This window comes from Crocodylus siamensis, chromosome 9, assembly GCF_052110815.1.
Source record: "Crocodylus siamensis isolate JL-2025a chromosome 9, ASM5211081v1, whole genome shotgun sequence".
Classification (NCBI taxonomy): Eukaryota; Metazoa; Chordata; order Crocodylia; family Crocodylidae; genus Crocodylus; species Crocodylus siamensis.
This window is the reverse complement of record NC_143403.1, coordinates 35,900,660-35,912,821: the sequence shown is the minus strand read 5'-3', so window position 1 is coordinate 35,912,821 and position 12,162 is coordinate 35,900,660. Positions and strand designations below refer to the sequence as shown.

Genomic DNA, 12,162 nt, shown 5'->3' with positions numbered 1-12,162 from the left:
CTCAGGGCTGCATTACTGTGAATAGGATTGCAACGGTATTTGAGCTGTATTACTGAAGGTACCTGAAGTCCAGGGACAGGTGCTGGGAGTTTGATGTTAAGGAAACTGCGGACTAGCTGGTAGGTCCCAGGTATTCCACCCAACTGAGCCTGGTGTAAGTTTCCAAAGACCGTCACCAACGTGTAATTCATGTAACTGTAAGAAACCGTTTCAGTAAAGTAAAACACTCCCGGTACAAGAAGCCCATTATCTTTTCCAGTTCAACTGAAACATCTACCTCTGAGTGCACGACTGCAATGTTTGAACACCATTTTGGTGGCAACATCATGTATAATTACATTCCTTCACACAGATATTTGTATGTGGAAATTAGATGCAAAATTGTAAACTTTGATTTTTACAATGCACTACAGTTCAGCTCTCACCTAACTACTGACACAAAAGAACACTGAGAATACCACAGGCCCACTTTCCTCCATTCATGCAACAGCCCTTGGACAGATAAATGTAAAAATATTGGAAGAAAATCATAATGGGAAGAAAATCCAGACACAAAGTCTTTACAAAAAAGCCATGACAGATTTGGGAACATCAAAAACAGCAAAGAAAGTAATTAACTGAGGCAAGCCAATAAAACCTCTCCATATACTGGACCTACAGGGAATAAGGAGGAATATCCTGAGTTAGTAAACTGTAGCACCATTATACATGTAGCTGGGACAGCTTCAATGAGCTCCTTTTTTTCCCCATCAGGTGACAAGAGACCAGTGAGATACAAACACTTCCTCCTCCACAGGATGCAAACTACAGAACACCAGCCTAAAAGACAAATCTTCCAGATAAAGGCACACATGAAAAGCTATGGTAAACTGAAGAAAGTAAAAGTATCATAATGTCACCTGATACTAACTCTAGAGTTATGGTTGAGTTAAGCATGTTCCTCAGGGCTCAAGATCACAGATGTCTGCTGTAAATGACCTGACACAAGACCAGCTGTGAATGCCTTAAATTTATGGAAGGTTCACTGTAGCAACGGTGAGGGTTGAAAATCACAGCAAGTGAAGTTCAATCTCATTTTACCAATTGGCCAATTGATGGCAAATAAAAATGAATGCTGCAAAGCACGTCACTTGGGCTTTAAAAATAGTAAGCCTGAAGGGCCCAATTTCAAAACCGGTGGAAGGGGGAAAATAATATGTATGTAACTGCATGCCTAATTTCCACTTGTAGTTAATGTGACTGAGATAATTTAGCAAATTGGATACTTGGCAAATTGGGTTAAGAGCCTAACTGGCCTGTTGGGTATTGCTGCTGCTAATGAATTGGGAGCAGAGGATTCTTCTGATGCATCAATTCATCTGGAAATAGATGGGCATGCTGCCACTGAGCCCATGAGTGATAATGAGAGAGAGTATTGATGAGGCGTGGCAACCAACTGTTAGTGACCAAAAGAAGGCTATGGTTGAAAGAAAAAACATTTCATCCTAGCATGTCATTTTGGCACATACCAGTACCTGTAGTGCTCAAAAGCAGATCAACATCTGCAAATACCTATGCAGAACTACTGAACCTATCACCTTCCTTCTATTATAATCTGTCCTGTAGTCTCATAATGCCAGCTGCTCGAAAGAATCAGTCTCGTATTCAGGTCTGTGGCCACATATGCAATGAACAGATCCCAGCGCAAATCAGCAAGATTCTGCTTTGAGCCAAACTTTGCAGCCACTTATTTGTTGCTGTAACTGTTCTATATGTGCAATATACCTTATTCAAGGTATGATGTTTTGAGTAGCCCTAGTGCAGGAAAATTGCTGAATGTAATTCTTTGGGAACTCAAAAGGATGGATTGCTACATAACATTTACCTTACCTTTGCTCTAGATATCGCAGAGCTTGTTTTACAAACTCCATCCGCACCTCCATGCTGGTCCGTACTTTTAATGCATCACTTGCGGGAATCAGCGAAACATCTGTCATTTGTTTAACCATGCCCCACATCTCAGAGATATTCTACAAATAAAGCATTCCAAGCAACAATTGTTACTATGGAGATTAGTAATTGAACTAGTTTGATCTATGTGATTTTTTTTTTAACATAACAAAGGATAAATTCCAGTCAGTCAAAACTTAGATGAAGGTGGTAGAAGCAAGCAACAGGGTAAACTTTCTGTTTGACAGAATGAGTCCACAGGGAAAATCATTATTAGCCTAATGCTAGTATGAGGTCTCCATAACCTTCTCTGAATTCCTTTAAAACAAATTTGACTGCAAAAATTTTGCCTGAGTCAACAGTTAGTCAGAACCAAACAGTTAGAACCAAACTGGTGGTTTCAGAGAACTGGCTGGACATTCAGTGCTCATAAACAGCTCCTAATATTTCTCACAAACTGGTTGTTTCTTTGGGGGTTTTTTAAAATGACAACATACATGAAAATAAACTGATTAGTAAATAAAGCTCTAGCATGGTAAAGGTAGACTATAAGGTTGGCTAATCTATTCAGTAATTTATCAGAAAAATTAAATTACACAGTGAACAAATCTTTGGATCAAGCATCATGTCTAGCTTTGTTTGGGGATGCCTGGAATAATATGTCCTTGGATGCTTATGGAAATCTTAAGTTGTTGTTATAATTGAAAAAATATCATAGAAGAAAAAGCAGAGCAAATTCAGTGGAGATGTTCTGTGCCAATAGCAACTTCAGAGATTGCCATAAATCAGTATGAAGGTAAAGAGATCTTTTGCAAAAGGGCACAATGTAGAACAACTTGAGGAGTTAATTTTTACAGTACAACATATTTCAGTGATTCTGCTATAGTAGGAATCCAACAAATGAGGGGAAAAGTAGGTTTAATGCAAGATTAAATCCACCATTCTGTTATTTGATTGGTGCCTGAACTTAAAACATGGACACCACAATTATCATCAGGGACTAATTTAAATTGGCCATGGTCCAAAGCTGAATGTCCTCCCACCTATGAATCCTTTGGCAATGCTCATAAAATATGTTGGATATGATTATCCTGGGGTAATATTTTTAAAGCAGGACACCAGAGAACCCACTAAAAGTGACAACTTTTTCTAAGGATCTCTGTCATTGTATAAGGAATTGTAGTCTGCAACAACAAGACCCTTTTATGCTCAGCGTAAATAGATTTTCACTGCTTTAGGGTCACAAGTAGGTTCTGCTGCACTGAGGACTTCTTTGCCTCCATTTTCCTGAGCAGGGACCAGATCAGCCCCCCCACTGGACCCCCCTCAGGCCCCAGGGAAGGCGCACCTAGGCCAAGAGTCAGGGAAGATCTAGTCAGGGAACTTCTGGAGGGACTGGATGTATTTAAATCAGCTGATCCGGATGATCTCCACCCCAGAGTGATGAGGCTGAGGTCATTGTGGGACCCCTGGCACTGCATTACAAGCACTTGTGGTACTCTGGTGTGGTGCCAGAGGACTGGAAGAGAGTCAATGTGGTTCCCATCTTCAAAAGAGGGAGAAAGGAAGACCCGGGGAACTATAGGCCAGTTAGTCTTACCTCGATCCTGGGTAAGCTTTTTGAATTATTCTGGCACATGTCCACAAGGGGCCAGCAGGGGAGGTTATGCTTAGGGGCAACCAACATGGGTTCATTAGAGGCAGGTCCTGTCAGACCAACCTGGTGGCCTTCTATGACGAGGTCACCAAATCCTTAGATGCAGGGGCATAGTCTTTCTGGACTTTTGGAAGGCCTTTGACACTGTCTTTCACCCCGTTCTCATTAAGAAACTGGGGGACTCTGGTGTTGACACCTACACAGTCAGATGGGTTGCCAACTGGCTGGAGATCTGCACCCAGAGAGTGGTAGTGGATGGGTCATTTTCAACCTGGAAGGTTGTGGGCAGTGGGGTCCCCCAGGGCTCGGTCCTTGGGCCTGCACTGTTCAACATTTTCACCAGTGACTTGGACGAGGGGGTAAAAAGCACCCTCTTCAAATTTGCTGATAACACAAAGATGTGGGGGGATGTGGGCACATTAGAAGGGAGGAATAGGCTACAATCGGACCTAGACAAGTTACAGGGGTGGGTGGATGAGAATAGGATGGGATTCAACACCAACGAGTGCAAGGTGATGCACTTGGGGAGGAAGAACCAGCACCATACCTACAGGTTGGGGAACTCCCTTCTCGTCAGTGCAGAGGCAGAATTGGAGTCATCATTGATGCCAAGATGAATATGAGCAGGCAGTGTGGGGATGCAGTCAGGAAGGCCAACCGCACCTTGTCATGCATCCACAGATACATCTCAAGGAGGTCCAAGGAGGTGATACTCCCCCTCTATGCGGCACTGGTCAGGCTGCAGCTGGAGTACTGCGTCCAGTTCTGGGTGCCACACTTCAAGAAGGATATGGACAACATGGAGAGGGTCCAGAGGAGGGCCACGGGGCAGCAGGGCAGGCCCTACAAGGACAGGCTACGGGACCTGAACCTGTTCAGCCTCCAGAAGAGAAGACTGAGGGGGAATCTAGTGGCATGCTACAAACTAGTCAGAGGGGACCAGCAGGCACTGGGGGAGTCCCTGTTCCCCCAAGCACTACCAGGAGTGACTAGAAATAATGGTGACAAGCTGGCAGAGGGTAAATTCAGATTAGACATCAGGAGGCGCTACCTCGCTGTCAGGGCAGCTAGGATCTGGAACCAACTTCCAAGCAAAGTGGTGCTGGCTTCTACCCTGGGGGTCTTCAAGACAAGGCTAGACAAACACCTTGCTAGGGTCGTTTGTCCCCAGTACTCTTTCCTGCCATGGCAGGGGGTCGGACTTGATGACCTGCTCAGGTCCCTTCCCTACTAACTATGAAACTAACTATGAAACTATGAGGAAGACTCTGTTCTTGGCTTTGTATTTTCTGTAAAGCCAGGCAACTTTTCTGTGATATCAGTACTTTTTCACCAATGTCAGCAGGCTGCTAATCACAGCTGAAAACAGATTAAGTACATCTCCTTATGTTAACTTATTGGAAGTACCTTATCATCCAATTCTGCAACAGCAGCACAAAGGTCTACCAGGTTAGGCTGCAGATGTCCATTCACTATCTTCTCATTATAAATATAAATCTGAAACACATCAAAAAATAAGCAAGATTAACATACATATGGTTACCTCCCCCACCCACTTTTCCCCACTGCGGCAGCAGAATCTGAAATAGGCTTCATGAACGGATGGCCTTCAGGGCCTTCAGCCAGTTTCTCTGCCACATTAGCTCCTTCCAGTGTGGAAACCAGAGGGTGGTGGACAGCAATATGAAGTGCACCTCCACAGTACTCCAAGGCCTCAGGCCTCCCTGAAGGACAACAACAATACAATCATTCAGGTGTTCTGCATGGTGGAGCATTGTGCTGGTTGCCATGTCAGACTAATTGCAACTAACTATAAGAGGAAAAAGTGCTTGCAGATACATGACTATCAGACAGCAGTGACATTTCACTATACTGCACATCGTGGCTCCTGTTGAAGAGGAAGAAACAGAATTTTGCAAGCCATAAAATTAGTAACTTAGCTGCAACAGTGTTTTTAAAACACAGGAAAGAGAAAAAACACATAGCAGAAACCTGTATCTCTTAAATCCTTGAGGCACAGCAATTTTTAGCTTTTTCCCCATTGACTTCAGTCACTTATTTTAGCGTTTGATAAGGATTCAGAAGCCTTAGCCACCCATTTTTTAAAAATGATGGTTTCATTTTAGCTATGTTGACTTTGCTACTTTCTACTTCATTCTCAATCTAAAGACCTTCCAGCAGAAAGAGGCTGATCACAGCTCCTTCTGAAAACCCTCATTTCATCTGCCTGAAAGACAATGCTGGAGTGGGATAAGGACCCCCCCCACTCCAGGACTGGATATACTGCTTCCTCAGTTTTCCTAGCACAGAAGCAAGGGACTCAGCTCACTATACCTTACTACATTACTAGGCTTGGCTTCCTGACTTGATTCCAGTATCAGAGTCAGTTAAATCGACTGCATCATAGTTCCATGGTAACAGTTCTTCACATACTGGATCAAGCCTTACCATGTATTAAAATGATCTTCACCGCTAAGGACATCATACCGAAACAGTATGTGCATCAAGCATCTGATTTTCAGTCATAATAAGCACCCTACTCTGCTGCTGAAATCCACAGTACCAGCAGATGCTTCAAATCATAGTGCTGGAATAGACCTCAAGGACTGTTTACTTCAGCACTGTTTAAACACCAAACAGCAAGCCAGACCTGGCCCCTAAAGTAACCACGGTATGCGGGGGGGAAGGGGAGGGAGGACAGAGAGATGTCAAAAGCAAGCCGTTAGGCCCACTGCATCCCCTTCCCTGTCCTGCACCATGCCAGTGATCCCCTCTGTAGCCTTCCCTCCTCATTCCCACTCCCTTTCCTCCCATCCCCTATGGCAGGCACTGCTCACTCTCCCCAACACTCCACAAGCAGGAACTACATATCGGAGGTAAGCTCTCTCCCTCACCTCCCTTCTACATCAGGCACCGTTCACCAGAGGTAAACCAGAGGGGAACAGTGGCCCATAATGTAGCCCAGTTACCCTCAGCCTGCTACTGTAAAAGCTCAAGCACCACTGGTCTAATCCAACTCGCTGCACAGATGCACTAGCCAGCCCAGGCAGGTGCTCACCCAGCCTCTTCTCAAAAAACCTTCAGTGAAAGAAATTCCATAATTTTCACACACAGCTCTTTCCCACTGTCTTATAGTTCTTACAGTAAGTTAGACGGGATTTAATCTAAACCCATCACTTCATGTCCTGCCCTCTGTGGCAGGAGAGAACAGTTGTTCTCCATCTTCTTTATGGCAGCCTTTCACACAATTTGAAATCTGCTATTCTGCGCCCCAATTCTTCCCCACACTCCCCCACCCCTTAATCTCCTTTTCTTCAAAGTACCTTTGAAATCAAGAACCTTGGTTTTCCACTAGGGGGATCTATAAATCTCGGTCTACTGAATTAACCTTACTCTTATATTTATAGACTATTAGAGCAAAGGCATTCTCTAACCCAAGGAAAAAAAAGGGGAATGATCACCTTGGAATCTAAAAACATGTTTTAACCACACTGTAACAGTGAACGTTAGTTAACACTGCAGATAGTAAGTTAGTTGAGTCCTAATATTCACAACAATATAAATGGTGATTAAACGAATACAGGTGTTTCAGGATCAACATTAGAAAACTGCGTGTACTGACACACAACAATTTCCATATACAATTGCCAACTCTTAAAAAAATGGTAAAGCAGATGTATAACTCACTTCCTGGGTATGCAAATGCCTGACCCATGCATGCAGTCTTGGTGACTGTGCACAAATAAGGTAAGGAATTGCACACACAGTTTCAGATGCACAATTTGGGCATGTGAGGGGAGGAGGGAAATCAAGCTCTATCTTTTACTGCGCTGTCAACTTTTCTAGCAATCAGTACCTTAGTCCCTGAATAATTAAAAAAAAAAGAACACATTGGTTAAAGATATAATATTTTCCTCTGAAAATTTTCAGATCAATTCTAATGCCACCTGACAAATGAACCACAAAGCATCAACTGAATTTATCTGTGGTGACTCAGTTAAAACTGAATATAGTTTGACAAATACCAGGATTAATATTTGAGTATATTTTTTCCCTACCACTGCGTATCAGGAAAAGGTGCTTTTCAATTCTTTTAGCTATCAAATGTGAGAGTCTTGAATACTTCTACATTGTACCATGAGTATGAAAAGTTTTACATAAAAAAGGACAAAAGAATTTTAGTTTGCTATATAATCATGGTTGATTTCTATAATTATGCACAGTATTTATTATTTGCCTTAGCTGCAAATTCTGTGGTAGACAGGCAAATATAGTTCTGGAAAGGAAGAACCAAGCTAATTTTCTTCTTCCAGCTGTATTTTCAGCCCCAGTCAAGTAATTTCATACATAACCTGATGCACTTCCTTTTCTTTCACTTAAGGGATTTTCCAAGGTTTTTTCCATGTCTATTTCATATAGGAAATATCATTTATGATCAAGGCTTTTTCATTTCTTTCCACCATACTCACTTGTCGGGCATATGCCATCTCCACATTGTCCAAAGAGCTGCGACCAGGAGGACCCAATTCACTGATGTAACTGGGCTGTTTAACAAGAAAACAGCAGTGATTAAGAAACCTGTTTAAATCCATCACAGTTCGTTAGCATGTATTGTCAGCCTGGGCCATCTGTGACACTCTATACTCAATGTATAAAACCAATATAATACAGTGCATGAAAACAACACCTTTGCTGCTGTCTTATGTCTATTTACAACACAGGAAAGCAAAATTCCTGGAAGTCAAAAACACTCAACACAGAAAGCTTAGCAAGAGCTTCCTGAATTTTTCACAGTACAGAAAACACACACCAACGTTCACTGCAATACTTTAAGGTTTCAAATCTATAGCTTGAAATCTCCAAATTACAATACCAGCTTCTAAATGGACAGAAACCCTCCTGCCCCAACTATCACCCCTTTAGAAATTAAAGGTGCACTGACACATCAGTCCATGTCATATCGGCACCAATAAAAGAAAAACTGACACTGGCAATAGGCTTTTTTTGGCTGATGTCACTGATAAATGCTGCATGTATGTGTGCAGTTGCAACATGCCAATGGGAAGGAGTGCAGCCCAGAAGCTTGGAGAGCAGCGTCCAGCTAGTAAATCTGTTGGGGCCAGGAAACCGGGGTGGGGGGCGGCGGCAGCAGATTGAGGCCTCATGGTGAGGGAGAGAGTGGGGCTGGGACAGGGGAAGGTGCTGTACATCGGGGGGCAGGGCGAGCATGGGATGGAGCTGCAGCTTGCCTGGGGCGCATAGTAAAGTGAGGCAGCTCCCACCACTGCGCTCACCCCCAGAGGAGACATGGGGGGGGGGGGGGCGTGTGCCCTCTGGATCTGTGCTCGGGGCAAGGGCAGGCTGCCACTGTGGGCTGGGGGCAGCATTGGGCTCTTCCCAGCAGGGGGTTGGACCAGGGCTACACTTAGGGTGGGCGGCAGCAGCACTGGGAGGCAGGGCTATGGGGTGGGCTGAAGCCACCTCAGAATTTGCTGTAGCACCCCACACCGAACTCCCCCTCCCAGTGCCAACACCACCTGTCCCAAGAGCAGTGTCGGCCCAACCCCTCACCAAGAAGAGCCTGGCACCACCCCTGGCCCCAGCCTGCAGCGGCAGCCCACCCTTGCCCCGTGCACAGATCCAGAATGAACATGCCCCCTATGTCTACCTTGGGGGTGTACACAGAGATGGGATCCAGCCTCCCTTCCCACGCCCCCCAGATGAGCCGCTCGCGGTTCCATCCCAGGCCCCACCCTGCCCAGCTGGGCTGCGCCTGCACCAGCCCCACTCCCTTCCTCAACATGGGGGCCTCAATCTCCCCGCACCACACCCCTTCCCTTCCCTCCTTTTTCCTCCCCCCACAGACTTACCAGCCAGACACTGCTCTCCAAGTTGCTGGGCTTGTATATTGGCAATTGGATCGGTATCGGCCATTGGTATCAGCCCAAAAAATCTTTATCAGTGCACCTCTACTAGAAATTAGGAAGAAACCTCCCGAAAGGCATTTCGTACTTATTAATATTTTACGGCTACTGAAAAACTGCCTATTAAAATCTTTTACACTGTCCTTTTGAGTATTTTGTATCAGTCTGTGTCAGAGAGGACAGTGGAGTTGAATGACCATTAATCTGATCCAGTAAAGAGATTCCTTCTGATTCTATTTTTCTCCACTAAAACGTGCTAAAAAAAAAGAAGATCTGAAAGTTGTTTGAATATCATGTTATCCATGGAAACCACTCCTGGCAATTGTACCAGGACAAAGCCAGTGAGCGACTGATCCTGGAGAATAAACCACCCTTCCAGTCAGAGAGGAGTCACCTGCTAGACTTGAAACCTACTGCAGCAGTGAGAAAAATGGCTTGCCATACCACTCCATGCTGCAATTCTATTCCTTTATTAAATTGTGGAAGTAATTAAATCTATGATATGGAACAATGCTGCACTTTCAAATGACCACCAAATTGGATGTTTCTAATTTATGAATCTGATAAAGATGAGGTATTATCATGTTTTATGGGTGAAGAAATCATAAATGACAGGTAATTCTTGACAGCAACCCATTACGAGCAAGTATTCATACTGCATCTTCATTTATAATATGTAACTTGAGTAACGTCTTGTCTTCTATATCAGAAGTTGGGGCTCATTTTTAGAATGAGCATGTATGGTTCCAGAATTCTAAAAACAAACTTCTTTAACATTGAAGCTGGTTACAGGAAACTGACCCAGCTATTATCTATTTCTCTTTATTAAAATCAACATGCATCTTATTTTCTCACAACAATTTAACAAAGATTTTAAGTCTTCCAAATAAATATGATCAGCAGCCATCCAGCTTGCACTTGATCACATATTATGCTCATTAGTGGAAGGATATAGTTTACAATGGCTGCCTTTTTAAACAAATCCCTAGTTTTTGAGACAGTGGGTGTGCCTGCACAAAATGCTAACTGTGCAGTAGCCTAATAGCACTCAGTAGCCAGGCAAAAACTGTGTTAATATGCTAGTGCGCAGTAGTATTAGGCTTCTGTGCAGGAAGCATCACTAAAACTCTGTGCCAGCACAGTGCAGTAGTGCAAGTTACTGTGCACTGACAGTACTTGGTTATCCAAGTACTAAACTTAATGTGCAGTAACTATAGTGCATTAATGAACACATAGATGCACCCAGTCTGGGCCAAGGTGATTTCTTTGTCACTTCTTGTTTACTGTAGTCAAGCTAATGGTTCAGATATGCTGAAATTTGTTGGGCTTTGTCATCGTCTACTCTGCCACATTCTTTAGCTGCGCTGCAATACAACAGGCAGCTTCCACTCAAAAACTTCTTCCACATCTGAGACTAAATAAAGCTACTCATTTTTTCTGTGTGTGAAAGAATTCTTCTTAACTGTATAATTTCTTCTAGTAAATGGTACATTGTTATATACTACTGTACTGTGTTACTCTATTTTTTATATTTGTTTCCAGGCAACATTTCACACAAGAAATCATAGATCTTAAAGACACAGTATTAAGATCATGCTCCAATGTTTTATAGCTGCAAGAATTTAAGTAATATTAAGTAAATGCTTAAAGGTCTAAAAAGAAATCCCTTCCAATCTTCTCCTTTGTATCTGATAAATATTGATCTCCGTTCTCCACCCCCTGGGTTGCTAACAACAATATCCACTGGTATAGCCTTTGGAGGCATAATTCCCAATTTGTTTATCCTAGAAATCAGGTATATTTATTGACTGATTGCTTTTGATTTCAGTGGCATAGAGCACTAAGGTATACATTTTACCTGTTAGCCGGTGGGTTGTTGGTTGTAGCCGTGTTGGACATCAGTTAGCAGAACACTCTACAATTATTACACAAAACTTCCTTGTACCTTCCCGTGAAATGTCTGCTTTTGGCTCTGCTATAGTCTGCTAAGGCCTAAAACAGGGGTAGGCAACGGATTTTGGCCAGTGCAGAAAAACACCACAATGCCTACCTTGGAAGGTGCCGGGGTACCAGCATGCCAGAAAAATACAGTGAGAGCAGGGGGTACATGCAGGATGCCCTGCTTGTGCCCCTTGCCCCCCACCCCGGGTTCTGTGGCTGTCAGCAGCTACCCTGGCTCTGGGTAGCTGCTGGAGTCCAGGCTGCTCCCAGCAGGGCTTGCAGAGTCCCAGCTGCCTGCTGGGAGCAGCCCGGGCTTCCGGCTAGCAGCAGCTACCCAGAGCCAGGAAACTGCAAACAGCTGCACCGGGCTCCACAGCCCCAGCATCAGCTCTGTACCAACATGTACATGCACACCTTGGGACGGGCAGTGGGGAAGGGGCCTGAGACAGCACAACCCTGGTCTCTCCCCCACACCCGGCACAGAGTTGGTGACTGGGCTCTGGAGCTCAGTACAGCTGTTTGTAGCCAGACTGGGTTCTGGGCAGCTGCAGCAAGCAGTGGGCAGGCTGTAAACAGCTGCACCGGGCTCCACAGCTCTGGAATCAGCTCCATGCTGGCAGCGACTGTGCACACACCTCAGAGCAGAGAGCGGGACAGCGCAGCTGTTTTCAGTCTCCCAGCTCTGGGTAGCTGCTGCCAGCTGGGAGCCTG

The 12,162-nt window shown here is 44.3% G+C and overlaps 1 protein-coding gene across 5 annotated transcripts in view; it reads right to left on the bottom strand.

Moving 5' to 3' along the window:
* Positions 1-12,162, bottom strand: part of NUP93 (nucleoporin 93) — a 152,148-nt gene that overhangs the window by 27,998 nt on the left and 111,988 nt on the right. For all 5 annotated transcript variants that reach the window (XM_090062178.1, XM_090062177.1, XM_090062179.1 and 2 more), the window contains 4 exons: positions 8,056-8,130; positions 4,994-5,083; positions 1,870-2,009; positions 63-195 (listed from right to left, as the gene is read on the bottom strand). In XM_090062178.1, the coding sequence (XP_089918304.1) occupies positions 63-195; positions 1,870-2,009; positions 4,994-5,083; positions 8,056-8,130 (438 nt within the window). The remainder of the gene's footprint in view (positions 1-62; positions 196-1,869; positions 2,010-4,993; positions 5,084-8,055; positions 8,131-12,162) is intronic.